General features: G+C 38.4%; 1 protein-coding gene across 1 annotated transcript in view; it reads right to left on the reverse strand.

Annotated features, from left to right (window-relative positions):
• Positions 1-1,671: 1,671 nt before the first annotated feature.
• Positions 1,672-15,815, reverse strand: part of LOC101400852 (gamma-interferon-inducible protein 16) — a 71,369-nt gene continuing 57,225 nt past the window's right edge. Inside the window, 8 exon segments of the mRNA XM_087417444.1 lie at positions 1,672-4,322; positions 4,324-4,356; positions 5,498-5,686; positions 7,338-7,760; positions 9,295-9,462; positions 13,543-13,707; positions 14,336-14,472; positions 15,384-15,648. Of these exon segments, the coding sequence (XP_087273570.1) occupies positions 4,257-4,322; positions 4,324-4,356; positions 5,498-5,686; positions 7,338-7,760; positions 9,295-9,462; positions 13,543-13,707; positions 14,336-14,472; positions 15,384-15,648 (1,446 nt within the window). The 3' untranslated portion in view covers positions 1,672-4,256.

The following is a 15,815-nucleotide window of genomic DNA, read 5'->3' on the forward strand; positions in this document are numbered from 1 at the left end:
GACAGAAGAATAATAATCAACCACATACGCACTTAGATATATCACAGTTAAACTTCTAAAAGGCAAAAGACATATGGAGACTCTTGAAAGCAGCCAGAGAGAAAAAAGACACCTATACACGTGTACAGACATAAGAATTACAGCAGACTTCTTGTCAGAAACTACTTAAGCCTGACGACTATGGATTGACTTGAAACTTCTGAAAGAAAAAGACAACTGTCAGCCCAGATTTCTAAATCCAGTAAAAATGTTCAATCAAGGAAGAGAAATAAAGATTTTCAAACCAAGAAAAACTGAAATAATTTATTCATAATTGAACTGAACTAAAATATATGTTAAGGGAATTTTTTTAGGAAAAGGAATATAATACCATAGAGAAATTTGTCTACAAAGAAGCAAACAAGACACGATGGTAATATAACATTTATGTTTTCTTATTTTAAATGATCTAGAAGATAACTGATGTTCAAAAAGAGAAGTTGGCAAAATTTTTCTGTAAAGGACCCAATAGTGTATGTTATAAACTGTGTGGGCCATATGGTCTCTGTTACCCATGCTGATCTTAGCATAGACAGCATAGCAGCCATAGACAATCCAGAAATGAATGTGCATGTTCACGTTCCAATAAAACTGTGTTATGGACACTGAAATTTGAATTTTATATATTTTTTATATGTCTTCTGGTTTTTTCCCCAAGACATTAAAATGACATAAAAACCATTGTTAGCTTGTGGGCTGTACAAAACAGGTGGTGCACTGTACAAAACCAGGCAGTGGGCTGGACTTGCCCCATGGGCCATAGTTTGCCAATCCATAGCCTGATAAAAATGTTAGTGATATATATTATGTTTATAGAACAACTAAAAGTAAAATATTTGACAATGATAGCACAAAATATGAGAGGGAGGAATTAGGATTATAGTGTTGGAAAGTCCTTACACAAAATGTCAAGCAGTGTGATAATATTTGAAGGCAGATTCTAATTAATTAAAGATGTATATTCTAAACTCTAAGGCAATCATACACAATATTTATAAAAGGGATATAAATAATAAGACAATTTTGTGATGTGGAGAAAGGAGAGGCATATAAACTGATGAATTAATGAAAAGCAATAAGAAAAGTATACATACTGAGCTATATGAGAAAGCCATTGATTTAAAACTAATTCAGCCTGACCTTGTTTTTCCAGAAAGGCCTGACATGGCCAGTCAATCATGAATTGTACGTCTGCTTTAAACATTTATAAAGCACAGAATGATGTCTTTAAAGGTGGAGATGTATGCCTCCCCGATTTCAGCATTTCTTTCAAGGAAGCATTCTTTCCCAGAAACTAAGGGTCAAACTGACCTACTGTGTACATCTTGCGACCTGCTGTGATCATCTTGTGACCACTGACCTGCTTTGCTAGCAAAACATCTTCATGACTGTAGTAACAAGAGATATTCCTGTCATATTTGATGTATGTTCCTTGTTCCAAGACAGCATAACCACACCGTACACCTCACTTTTTCAGAGAGCTTCCTCTTTCGTGGTGAAGGCATTCTCCCAGGCTGTATGGTCCTGAGAAAGGCTCATGTAATAAACTCACCCCAATTTTGATTTATAGATTGATTAGTGATTATTTGAGTCGACAAGACTCAATGGAACACAATAGAGAGTCCAAGACTAGCCACATATATGCAATTTATTGACTTTCTACAAAAGTGCAAACAAAATTCAATAAAGGATAATTTTTCAACAAATAGTATTGGAACAATTGGATATTCGTATTAACAAAACAATGAACTTGATTGATACCTCACTCTCTATACAAAAATTAACTCAAAATGGAGCATTGACTTATATGTAAAACCTAAAACTATAAAACTTCTAGAAGAAAACACAAGAGACAATCTCAGTGGCATTGATTTAGGCAAAGATTTCTTAGATACGACACAAAGAGCACAATCTACACAGGATAAATTTTTTGATAATTTAACCTTCATCAAAATGATACTTTCTCTTCAAAAGATACTGTGAAGGCATGAAAAGGCAAGCCACAATTTGGGAGCTAATATTTGCTAGTCACATAGCTGCTAAAGTTCTTGTATTCAGAATTCACAAAGAACTCTGAAAACTCAATAATATGAGAACAAACAACTAATTTTAAAAATAGGTAAAAAAAGATACATGAGTGTCATATAAGCACATACAAAGATGCTCACCATAATTCATCTTTAGGGAAATGCAAATTAAACCTACGACGAGATACCAGTATCTACCAATTTGAATGGCTAAAATTTAAAAAGTTTGACCATACCATGGGCTGACCAGGATGTAGAGGTACTAGAACTGCCATAAAATGCTGGCAGAAATGTCACACGGTACCCCACTTTTCAAAAGAGTTTGGCAGATTTTTTTGTTTGTTTGTGAGGAAGATTAGCCCTGAGCTAACATCCGATGCCAATCCTCCTCTTTTTTCTGAGGAAGAGATTGGCCTTGGGCTAACATCTGTGCCCATTTTCTTCTAGTTTTATGGGTCACAGCCACAGCATGGTTTGACAAGCGGTGCATTTGTGTGCACCCGGGATCAGAACCTGCAAACCCCAGGCTGCCGAAGCGGAGGGCGGGCACTTAACTGCTACGCCACTGGGCTGCACCCCAGATTTTTTCTTTTTCTTTTTCTTTTTTTTTAAGTTAACACACACCTACAATGGTAAACTCTGAGGAGGATGTGGAGCAACTGAAACTCTCACACATTGCTGGTGGGAATGAAAAATGTTACAGTCACTTTAAAAAACAATTTGGCAATTTCTTATACATTTAAACATACACTTACCATATGAACCATGAATCTCAATGAAAGTTTTTTGCCCACTGAAATGATAACATGTGATCACAAAAAATCTGCATGTGAATATTTATAGCAGTTTTAATGTAATTATGCAAAACTGTAAATAACCCAATTGTTCCTCAGCTGGGGAATGGATAAACATACTTTGGTGGATCCACACAATTATACTTTACACAGCCATAAAAAGGAATAAACTGGTACACACAACTACATGGATGAATCTTAAATGCACTACACTAAGTGAAAGAAGCCAGACTCAAAATTCTATATACATTTTTAATTTCATTTTATGAATGTCTGGATAAGGTGAAAAGTAAGTTAAAAAACTATATCAGTGGTTGCCAGGAGCTTGGAATTCGGCGAAGAGTCGACAAGTAGCATGAAGAAAATTCTTGTTAGGATGGAACTGTCCTAAGTCATTAGGGAAGTGATTTAGCCTCTCTGTTCCTGGTTTTTCTCATTAGGAGAATAAAAGGGAGAGCACTATCAACCCTCCAGAGCTAGTATGAAGATTAAGTGACAGAAAATAATTGCAAAACACCAGGTATCAAATATACGATCATTAAATATATTGTCAATTTCAGTTTTAGATGTCTACTTTCTGCCGTTGTACTCTAAAGTGAATTAATGATTCTTCAGTGTTTACCTAGTGCCTGTCTTTGCCTGGGGCAACTTCCTGATGGAATCCACATATGTGCAATGTGAGACGAGGAAATGTGGTTGGAGAGCTACAGAGCTGTTGGTACCTGAGTAAGTGAGTGGAACCGGTTGTTTCACATCAGACAGGGCTGGAATTGCTTCCAACATATACTAGTGTCTTCCTGCTAATCAGGAGAAGCTGAGTTATTTCACAGACAAATTATCCAATTATGCCCCCTCCAGGAGACCAATTCTGAAAAGATATTCATTGTTCTGGACTAAAGCAACCCCTCCTAGGACCTGGTGCTTGACAATTGAAGCACAGACTGGATTTCAGCCCCCGTCTGCCCCCTCGCGGGTTTCTTTTGAGCAGAGAATAGCCTGTTCAACATGTCCATTCTTGACTGGAGTCTTATCCTGTAAATATCACACTTAAAGTATAAATCATAACATTCCTTGGGGCCTGTGTGCCCTACCCTGATTTGCGGGTACAGACTATTTGCTTTTAAACAATTCACCAATGAATTAGACTCCCGGGGAAACACTCCTTTAGAGAAACACATGATGTTTATAATTTTTTCCAAGTAATAATAATTACGGATGTAAAATATGGCATTGAGATGGTAGAGAAAAAAATTAAAAAGAAAATGAAAAACACCTGTAACACTCCATTTCCAAGAATTAATACTTGGTATATATATTGCTGTATATCATACATATACATATGTACTATATACATATATATGTTTGTACTTAAATCTTATCTCCATTAACATCACTATTAATGGCATTCATGTTTTAAGAAGGAGAAATCTAGTGAGGTTTTCATATATGAATCAGGATTGAGTGGTTGTGTCCTTGCTTTTCCTGGTCTTGATGACCTTGAAGAAGAAAGAGATAAAGACAGACCAGTTGAGATGCACCTGATCATAAATTTCTCCCTTCACTCACTGTGTCTCTTTGCCACGGGCTGCATCCCTTTCTCTCTTCCTCTCTAAAAGGCTCTTCTCTCACTCTCACCTATCTCTTGTAATGACGTCCTGTTTATTGAGTCACTACCCCCTCCTCTTGGTTGGGACCCAGAAATGAGATATTCACTCACACCCAGCATGAGTACATGTGGACAGGCTGGAGGCATGGGGACCAACAGGGGAGAGGAAGGAGCAGGTGTACCCAATGTCAAAAGCTGAGGGGAAATTTCTCGCTGAGAAGAAAAGTGGGAGGAAGGTGTCAAATGTATTCCTGGTGCAATGCTGTGAGAGAAGGGTTGAAATGTTTGATTGATGGTCCTGAGAAGTGGAAAGATCCAAGAGCAAGTGCATTTCTGAATACCTGGATATGTCAGCCTTTATATTTGATCTGTTTTGCATTCCAGTACTAGCCTTTGTTAGTGTCCCAAGAATCCCATACGGGTCTGTGTATGTGTGTGGGGGTGGGTGTGTGCGAGTGTGACAAGGAGTATGGACTTTGTCATGTAGAACCAACCACCTCTGTTTGCTGTTGACCAACAGCAACAAACACTAAAGGCAGGTATCTCACTAAAGGCAGGTAATTTTGTGTTCTGAGATGCTCAGGGGTATCCTCGATCGTGTAATCTGGTAGGAGCTCTGCTAACCATCTTCTGAGAAGGAAGATATGTCCCCCATTCAATAGATGATGAACCTGAGATTCCTAGTGTTTAAGTTCATTAGCTAACTAGCAAATCAGAGAGCCAGTATTTGAAACAAATCTGCCTTAACGAAGCCAAAATTTACTATATAATCTGTTTTGATAAATTCAACCAATTCTATAATATTTAGCATAGGTATCATATCTTTTGAATGCTTCTCTGAAGTTTCTCTCTTCAACATGATGAAAGAGATACTTCTTTATTAAAAAAAAAGAATGATGGAAAGAAAGTTTACATTCACTAGAGGGCAAGGATTGAGTCTTTTTTTCCCTGATGGATTCTCTGAATAATAGCAGCAGTCTAGATTTTTTAAATTCTACTTTAGAAGAATAATGTTCCCCAGGAGTTCTCACCTTGATGAAACTGTGAATTACGGATCTCAGCTGCCTCTCACTCTCACCTAATGCCAATTCAAAGCAGATGAGTTGAAGTTTATCTCCTTCCTCACAGTTGATATTGGTCAGTCGACCATACACCACGACTTCCATCTTCCCCGTATTATCTTGTATTTCATAATATGTGAACTCATTCCACACTCTCTTCTGCAAAATAAAATTAGCATCTGTATTTTGAGAACTGGATCAGGTTTTCACACCTGTGAGAAATACAGGGCGTTAGTGGAAACTTTTGTCTCTGACAGGTTAATATGAGCTGTAAGTCCAGACTTACAGATACCAAATAGCTTAAGATATCTCGTCCAGAAAATATCCTCTTTTGAATCTATTGTCTACTTTTCCTTCTTTTAGGTCTTTATTTGCCTGGCTTTTCTAAAAATAAATGATTACTTCCTAAATTTTCCTGCTTACATCTCAGAATAGCTGATATTTCTTAAGGAACTTGAATACAATCAGATCTGATAACCTCTACAGGTTTCTTTGGTGCCTGAGAACAGAGAAGAAAGCCCATTCATGCTTCATTATGAGCATGAGTAAGATTGTTGCAAGTCTTCATTAAGTAGATTGCTATATCAATATGTAATTCTTTCTGCTATCTTCCGTATGTATTCATTCTTTTCCAATCCGCCCAAATCTTGAATCTAGATTATCTAGTCCCATGATTCTAGTTTCTATCTCATTTACGTTATTCATAAATTCTACAAATGCATAGGTGTGCAGAGTCATTTAAACAGAGTGTGCAGAAAACAACAGGTGTAAAAGTAAAGAGCCACCCTAGAAGACGTATATAAGGGAGTATGAAACATACTTCACATAAAAATTTAGGTCAGCTGAGCTTAGTTTTGTTGTTTTAGACTGAAATATCTACCCAATTCTAAGAATTCAGCAAAATTCTGTTTTTATTGTCCATATTTATAAATTGAATTTAAATTACATGATGCTCTATTCTTATCAACATCCATATTTCTTATTAGTTAGTGCCAAAGTCAATTGTGCCACTAGTTTTCTTTTAAATATATATGTATATTTTTTTGGTGAGAAAGATCAGCCCAGAGCTAACGTCTTTTGCCAAGCCTCCTCTTTTTGCTGAGGAAGATTGGCCATGGGCTAACATCTGCGCCCATCTCCCTCTACTTTATGTGTCAGATGCCTACCACAGTGTGGCTTGCTAAGCGGTATGTAGTTCCACGCCTGATATCTGATCTGAGAATCCCCAGCTGCCGAAGCGGAGTGTGCGAACTTAACCACTATCCCACCGGGCGCACCCCTTGCTCAACGAGTTTTTGATGAATGAATGTGAAGAGGTGAGGGCATTTTAGTTGTCTGTTGGAAACAGCTGCATTTTAGGGCAGAGTAGTCTATTGACTTCTTAGTCTGGTTGTCACAACTGGAATCCAAGCTTGAGAGGGCAATTCTGCATTCACAAGTAAGCTAAACTGTCACTGAAATAGATGAGGCAGTACTCAAAGAAAGAAAATCATAGGGATATGTCAGTTGCTATAAACTCTGCAGTGTCCTGGAGCAGGGTGACTGTAATGGATCATCATAGCTGATAAGATGCCAAGGTTTCTGGGGAATCTCTTTCCAAACAACTTGTAAGTTGTTACCATGGGAAGAGGAATGTTCAGAGATTATCTCTGCCATATGCTGAAATGGGAGGACTCCACCTAACTATCCCCGATCAGGGGTGCCCTGAGTTTCTGTGTTTAGCACATTAACCAAGCTCCAAATGGCAAATTAAGACTTTTAAATTCTGGGGATGCAGAAGAAATATTACAAAACAATGGTGTGGGCTTACCTTATGCACCTGATACACTCCATTCACAAATGTTCCTGGAGCTTGCAAGTACAGATGAATGATTTTAGGAGTTGCATTAGCATTTGTAATGAGTCTCTTTGAGACCTCCATCTTTCGGTCAGCACTAACATCAGATACAGATGAGGCATTGTAGACCTCCAGGAACCCATTGCGGCCAATATAATCTGATATGGCGATGACTTTCTTTGGGATGAACTTCTCCTTCAGGCTGACATCAAACACCTTCACTTGGAAGAATTCGCTCTCAGTAGCCACTGTGGCATGAAACATCTTTCTCTCCCCTTCGCTGACGGCATATGTAAATGGTTCTGTGGCTTTCAGTACCATCACTTCTTTGGGGCCCCTCTGGAAATTCTCCTCTTTGGAAGCTTCTTTAGGTACAGCCTTCAATCTTGGTTTCTGCTTAAACGTACACACCAAAACCAGGAATAATTTAGAAAGGGAATACAGAGAAACTCTAGTGAGAACCTTCTCAGGCTTGATGTTGAGCCTCAAGGAACACCATAATTGGATGAACTTGCAAGAAAACTAGACAAATACGGCTGACGTGGCATAACTTAGCTAAGAGAAGAAATGGAGATGACTTAAATAGCAATGTTATTTCTTTTCTTCATTTTGTATAAGTTTGCAAGGAAGAATATTTTTCTTTAAAAAGAATTAACCCAAGAAAAAAGTATTTCTCCTAGGAAGAGCTATGTAGAGTATAGGGGCAGGGGGCAATATTGATGCTATTTTGTAGTGAATCCTAATAGAGAGGCAGATGAAAAAACAATCTTAATTTATCCCATCAACTCATTTTAGTGAGCAAAGTAAGATATAAATGGGGAGGAAAATAAGTCATCCTTAGTATCACAGAGTGAAAAATGCCTCTCTCCAGTCAGAAACCATTGATTTCATCTGAAACTGATCCCAGTCGAGGTGGCAATTTAAAGGCTCATATCACAAAGCCCCTTTCCCAAAAAAGCAGTGCCGTGTTGTGAAGGTGATAGTAAGACACTCACTGGAAGTATCCTCTCACCTTCTCTAGCTTGGAAATGTCCTGGATAGAGGCTCTTAGCTATAGAAAAACACGTGTAATATGATCCAACCTGGGAAAAAATGATATTCTTTGTATATAAATTACAAATGTATATAAATAAAGATATATAAATAACAAAATAATAAAATCAGAAAGACTATTTACCAAAATGTAACATTTGATAGAGGAGAAATTTCCTTATTTAAATAGTTAAAATTTAATTATTTTTGTTTATGCATCTGAATATCCTACATTTTATAAGATGATATTATTTATGAAATGAAAAATGAAAGAGAGGTGCCAGCCCTTGGCCTAGTGGATAAGTCCAGCATGCTCTGCTTCAGCGGCCCAGGTTCTGTTCCCAGGCGTGGAACTACACCAATTGTTTGTGGCCATGCTGTGGTGGCTCACATACCAAATACAGGAAGATTGGCACAGATGTTAGCTCAGGGTGAATCTTCCTCAAGCAAAAAGAGGAAGATTGGCAACAGATGTTAGCTCACGGTGAATCTTCCTCAGCAAAAAATATGAAAGAGAAAGAATTGGTGGTGGTGCTTTGGTTGGCTCTGTATTTCTCCACTCTATTCCACCCTAAGCTTTGTCTTTCATTGTATATTGAGGGAAATACAAAAATAAACATCAACAAAGAAAGGACTAATTATACCCAGTGGAGACTAGGGATGATTAGGTACCCACTGGGTCATAGATTATCCTAATGCAGGAGACAGTGCTAATAAGAGTTGGAGTTCATATTTAGGGTATGATCTCATCTCAAAATATACATTTAACAAAAAATGTGTGATTTAATTAAAGAAATAATTGTATATAGTGGGGGATTAGTGAGAAGCTCCTTCGTGGTTCTACTGAACCCTGTCATTATTGCAGGGAGTGGAGATATTGGAAACAGGAAGCTGGTACCTTGGTTAAGGAACTGCTGGATGGGGTTGGTGGTAGCATTTGAGGAATCTGGAGACAGCTCTCAGTTGGGCATGTGCTGGTTGTTGAAGCTTCTGGATGCTGACTCTGCTCTTGGAATAGTTTCATCCTCTTGGATCCCTCAGTTTTAATGGTGATGTCTTTCTTTCTCTGAAGCAAAATATATATATATATATATTTTTTTTCCTGGTTAATGATTTTCAACAGCAAATGAACCACAATATTCTCCTACTCTCAGTGTCTTTCTCTCTCTCTGCCTGTCTCTCTCTCTCACACACACACGCATACACATACAGACACAAACACAGGAGAGGATCTTCACTCCAACAATTTTCTCTGGAATAATAGCACATCTTCAGATATCCCCAACACCTTCCCAGCTTGGACCCCTACCAGGATTACTAACATCACTCTTCAAATGTTAAAACCTCAGGTGATTGAACTGTCATTGGTCTGTTATGGAATTCTGGCTTTACCTCTGCTGCAAACAGCCCTATGTCAACTTCATCAAGATAACACTTAGTGTTCTTTATTGGTAGGAAATCCTACCAGGCTATAATGGAAGCAAATCTCAGACCAACATCAGCTGGACTTACGGACTTTTTGTTAACTAAGTCTTTTACTACCTTGTATATTTACCAAATAACCAAAACAGTTTCTGTCATCTGTTCTCCAGGTCTAGGGAACCAAGTCTCCACCTATTTGAAAGCTTTGTTTATCACTGTACTGGAGAAATTCCCTCAAATTCATAATTCTAGAGTTGGGATTTTGCTCTCTATGTAGTCTGCAACCAAATCCTTTAGAGTTCTCAGCCAGAAACAGACCCATTCAAGATTTCACCCAGGCATTCCAGTACCTGGATTTTTATAATTGTTTAAGCAAGGGCATGAAGTGTCTGTAAAATCATTTACCTCAATTACCTTTGATTTCACTAATGAAAGCCCATTTCTAATGTTATAAATCCAATATAAATTTGTTACAGTTCTTACCTCTTCTAGCATTCATTTATAAAATTCATGAAGTGTCATTTGTTGATAAAGCTGTAGGTGAAAGAGCTGCTTGAAATACCTCCCTCTGGCATGCAGCTTCCTGATTAGGACACTCTCTGACCACCCTGGCACCTCATTCCTCATTAGAAGGCTTACAGAGCCTGGGCTATGGAAATCAACCCAAGATATAAAACTGTCTAATTATAAATTTTTAAAAATAAATTCCAGATACTATAACATCTGTACTCTAACTCTGGAACCAATATATGCCATTAAATGCTCAAGCTGTAGAGTTCAAAGGCTGGATTTGAATCCTGGCTCTAACTTTACTATCTGTGTGATCTTGGAGAATATTGTTAATCTCTATGAACTTCAATTTTCTTCTATGTGACATGGGACTAACGACAGCATCCTCATGAGCTATTATAAAGAATTAATGGCGTAATGTACACAGAGATCACAGGTTTTAGAGTTCAGGACCACTAAATGTTCAATACATAGAAATATCAATATTGGTATCATTATTTCACAGTCAATGAAGTGGTTTGTATTTATGCTCTGACCCATAGATGTGTAAGGGGCCAGAATTTGTTACCTCAAAATATGGTTCTTTGGATGGATTATTATTATTACTATTATTTTTGGTGCGGAAGGTTGGCCCTGAGCTAACATCTGTTGCCAGTCTTCCTCTTTTTGCTTGAGGATGATTGTTGCTGAGCTACCATCTGTGCCCATCTTCCTCTATTTTTGTATGTGGGTCACTGCCACAGTATGGCTTCATGAGGGGTACGTAGGTCTGCACCTGGGATCGGAACCTGCAAATCCCGGGTTGCTGAAGTGGAGCACTTGAACTTAACCACTGTGACATCGGGTAGGCCCATGGCTTGATTATTTTTAAGAACAAATACTCAGGAAGAAACTTAGTCTTTCCCCCTAACTGCCTAAAAGAATTTAAGATAGAAGGCTGGTTTCAGAAGGAGATAATACCATAGATAACTATTGAGGTAGTGGAGAGGATCCTAGCAAGGCCCATTTGATCAAAGTCCTCTCCTTGTCTCATTGTCTTTGCAAGGCAAGGCAAATATTTGTTTACCAAACATTTGCTTTTCCATCTTCATGTGAATTGTCTTCCTCCCCCTTGAAGTTCCAAACCACTACCACCAACATCCTATTTTGTCTTTAGCTGAGGATGGTATTTAAGGCGGTGGCTTTGGCCGTTTTGGTGAGTCACTCAGTTTTCCTGGGTTTCTTCCATGTATACATGTTATTAAAGTTGCTTGATTTTCTCTTGTTATTCTGTCTCACATCAATTTAATTCTTAGACCGGCCAGAAGAACCTAGAAGGGTAGAGGCATGTTTCTTCCTCCCCTACAGATGTTTTATGTATTATGTTCCCTCTCTGAATGGAAATGCTAGACAGAGATGTTATGGGAAGGACTTTATTAAAGAAGCTTCTGTATTCACTTCTGCCACATGTAGTAATTTAATCTCACTAACAAAAGCATCTTGAGCATCTTTCAAAATTAGTTAAACCAAAAGCTTCCATCATAAAAGTAGGATTTAGATGCCTAAAATATACTATTTGGTTGGATAATGTTTAAAAATGGTAATTGAATTTTTTCCTTCAGATTATATCCTTCATCACCCCTTCCTGTTCTTGAACATGCCATTCTGTACTATTTACTTTGTAGGAAACAAGCAGGAGGAATCGAAGATAATATTAGTCTCCTCCTGGTTTTGAATCCCAAAAACAAACAGAGAGCATATTATAGAGAAAATAGTTGGGAGACTACATGATGAATCAGAGTAAGGCTTTCCTGCTCATTTAATGAATCATGGAGTGGTCAGACATCCTTTCTGCAGGCTTCCTACGGAGATGGCTGAACCCCAAAGAAGCAATGACTATATGGTGTGTTTAGCTGTATGAGGCTGAGGACACAGATGAGTGTCCCTGAGATTCCTATGCTTGAAGGAGGTTTCAAGGAAGCTGTAATGATTTTTATGGGAGTAGAAATGACTATGTCACGTCTTTATGCAGATGGGGCCTTAAAGTATCACTTCCAAGCCTACAGGCACAGAAAGAAATAGGGTTGTCTTGAGATGTCCACATATGTCATTGTCATAGCAGAGAGACAGTGGGCCTGAAGTTTCAGTGACTAGACAATGGCCACCTGGGCCTAGAGGCAACAGGTACAGATTGCTAGCTCTATCCCACAAATAAAAACTGGAGAGACTATAGAGGGAATTATGGATTATTGAAGCTCACAATAATAACAGCAATAGCAGAACAAATCTTGTCAAATTTTGCCTATACGAAATCTGTCTTCAACTGCCATCTGTGGGATGGCGTTGGGGCCTTCAGCCTGGGTCAGAGTGCAACTGGGAGCTTTGGTGACAAACTATATTATAGAATAGTGATTTAAATGCTCCTTTTCCTATTTCTCAAGTTTCCTGCCTATTCCCTGAGAAATAGGCACTGTACCCCTGCGTGCAGGTGACCACAGGGGTCACATCAGGCAGAACAAAAGGCAGGCTAGGATAGGAGTTGATGCATGGAAGTGTGCACTCACTTATCCACCTCGGTCTTGTCTTTCCCAGAGAAAGGGTACATATAATCTGAGGTTCTTGTCTAGTAAGTAAGAAAAAGGTACACTGCTTGCAGTGGTGGTAATGGTAAAAAGGAAAAATGAAGGGACCAGTGAAAGCAAACAAGGTGAACATCTAATGTCTTCTGGGAGGTGGATATTAATGTGGACTTTCCTGAGGAAGAGATTTAGGTTTGCACTTGAAGGTTGAAGACACTTGAACCAGTGGTCAACCAGGAGAAACAGCATGCGTCAAACATCAGATATGGGAAGGAGCATGAAATTTTGAAAATAATCCCTGTATTATGATCTGTGAGCAAAGGGGAAGAGGAAGAAAGGAAACCAGACTGTACGGGATGAACACACTCACATTCATCTCTGCCTGCCTGGTCACCTTCCCCCTCTCTCTCTACGCAACCCAAGAGAGTAGCCCTCTTAACATCAAAGATTATTTCATAAACACCTGCCTTGTAAATAGCAAAGGAATTAGAATCTAGTAGGATCTCAAATTATACCTTGACAAATGAATGAGTGATTATATTAAATAACTAAGTTGTATATTGTGGGAGGTTCAATGGGAGGCTCTTCCAAGATTATGATGATCCTTGTACTTACATTGTATGGAGGTACAAGGAATGGGAACAGGAAGCTGGTACCTTGGTTGAGGAACTGCTGGATGGGATTGGTGTAGGCATCTGAGGAGTCTGGGGAAGGCTCTTGGTTGATTGTCTGCTGGTTCCTGAAGGTTCTGAAAGCTGACTCTGTTCCTGGGTCAGCTCTGTCTTAGATTCATCAGTTTTTGTGGTTTTGTTTTTCTTTCTCTGAAAGTAGTTTTTTTTTCTGATTAACGGTTTTCAATATTAGATGAAACACATCTTTACCACTAAACATATCAGCTTTTCATTACTATCTTCTAATATATTAAAATTTATGTCTTTGAGAATTCCAGGGAGCTATATACAGTCTATCATCAGAAGACATAGCCAGAAGGTAAACAGTGCACATATATGATTGCTTCATGCAGATAGTGGGGAAGATTTTATACCTGTCGCTCCTTTAGTCACCTCTGCCCTGATGACAGGAGCAGTGAACTTGGATTTAGAAATCTAACTTTGAATTTAGTCTCTCTGAGTAGCCTTTGGCAAGCTATTTCCCTAATCTGATTGCCATTATACTTCATATCTAAAAGAGGGGTAATGATTTCATATTTCATCATAGGGAATTATATTACATACAGTAAAATGCAGAGCAGTTCTGAAACATAATGGGTGACCAATAACTATTAATTTACAGGCTGTGAACCTCATTTTCACTCTGTCTCTGAATCCCTTTTTCTCTGCTACATCTATTTGCATGTTGATAAAGGAATAAAGAACTAAGTGTACATAGGAAGTGCTAAACGGAAGAGCCATAGAAGAAGCTTCTTCAGCGTGACCTTAGCCATCCTACCTTCAACACAGGCTTATCGTTGATTGATCCAGGTCCCAAAGCTTTCTTTGTGGTGGATGTAGATTCATCAGTACTGGGTTTATCCTGCTTGCTTTGTTTCACTGGAGTTGTTCCTCTCGCTTTCCATCTCTTTAGAACTGATGAAGTAAAAGATAGAATGATAAATCCAAAGGAGCTGGTCTAAGACAGCTGAAGCCCTTTCAATACTATTTCCTCTCAGCTCCTGCTTGTGGGCCTAGGTATGCTTGTGTCTGCCTGTACTGCATTAACCAGGCTGGGCACAGGTGGCCAGTAGAGATAACAGAGGGACGAGCACTGTCTCATGCTTCCTTAATGGTTCCTTTCTCATCCCATGTGCAATGAGCACACCCGTCCTGTCCTCCGGACTCCTATGCACCTTAGTCAATCCTTTTCCAACCACTTATCCTATACTTCCTTTTATGAATCTGAAGTTGTCATACTGGTTATGGTATGTCATCTTCTGTAAAAGATCAGTTTGAATTACTGAAACCAGAGAAAGGAAATATGATGTAATTAGTGAGGTGACAAAGTGGTGATGCTGGACTTGGACTTTTTAAAATACATTGTTATAATCCAATGGTTTTATAAGAGACAAGGTCTTCACATCTCTGAGAGGTAGGTTTTTAGTTAAGTACTACTTCGTATTTGTTACTAACAATGGTGTAGTGAATATTATGATAGAGCATGTGTATTAATTGATATAAATATTTTTAAAACTCACATTTTTTAAAACTTTGCTTTGACATTTTCTAAACTTTCTAAAGTACTTGAAGCCTCAGCCTTTCTCATCAGCTCCTGCTTTTTTTCTTTACCCTCACTCCCAAAATATACCCTCTGAAATACATTAGACCTCTTTGTAGGAAAGGGGATGCCCTGAGTTGTCAACTTGGCCTCTGCAGGACTAATATTGCCATGGCTACTGAGTCCTAAATTGGGAAAGGGATGTGTGAGCTATGACAAGTTAGGCTTCTAGTCAAGGTTGAGGATGGTGCAGAGAGAGTGAGAGTGAGAGATTCTCATGCATTACCTTTTAACTTTTCCTTTTGAAGGGTTTCAGCACAGTCTTTAAGATCTTCTATTTTTTTGTACAATTTTATTAGTTTGTCAATAGCTGTGGTTCCTCGGAACTTTTCTACAATTAACTTAGAAATATGAATTCTATTATATTCTTTTTCATTTGTTTCAGTCAGTTTTAAATCATTGGCCAATAAAAACTTCACCATGCTAAATTGATATTCAGTGATGGGCTGTAATCCTTTCAGCAGAACAATTGTCTTGATTTCTTTCTCCATCTCTCACGTTATGGATGACCTACAAGAGAAAAATAACACCCAGTGTAACACATTTATACAGACAATTTAAAAGACTGTCAATGTCTATGTGAGTGAGTCGTCCCTGTGAAGGTGTTGTCCATGGGTGCGTGTTACAAAGAGGGATTTAATTACCAGATGTCATCATA

The sequence above is a fragment of the Ceratotherium simum genome, chromosome 2 (genome assembly GCF_057802395.1).
Source record: "Ceratotherium simum simum isolate JZ-2026a chromosome 2, ASM5780239v1, whole genome shotgun sequence".
Taxonomy (NCBI): Eukaryota; Metazoa; Chordata; class Mammalia; order Perissodactyla; family Rhinocerotidae; genus Ceratotherium; species Ceratotherium simum.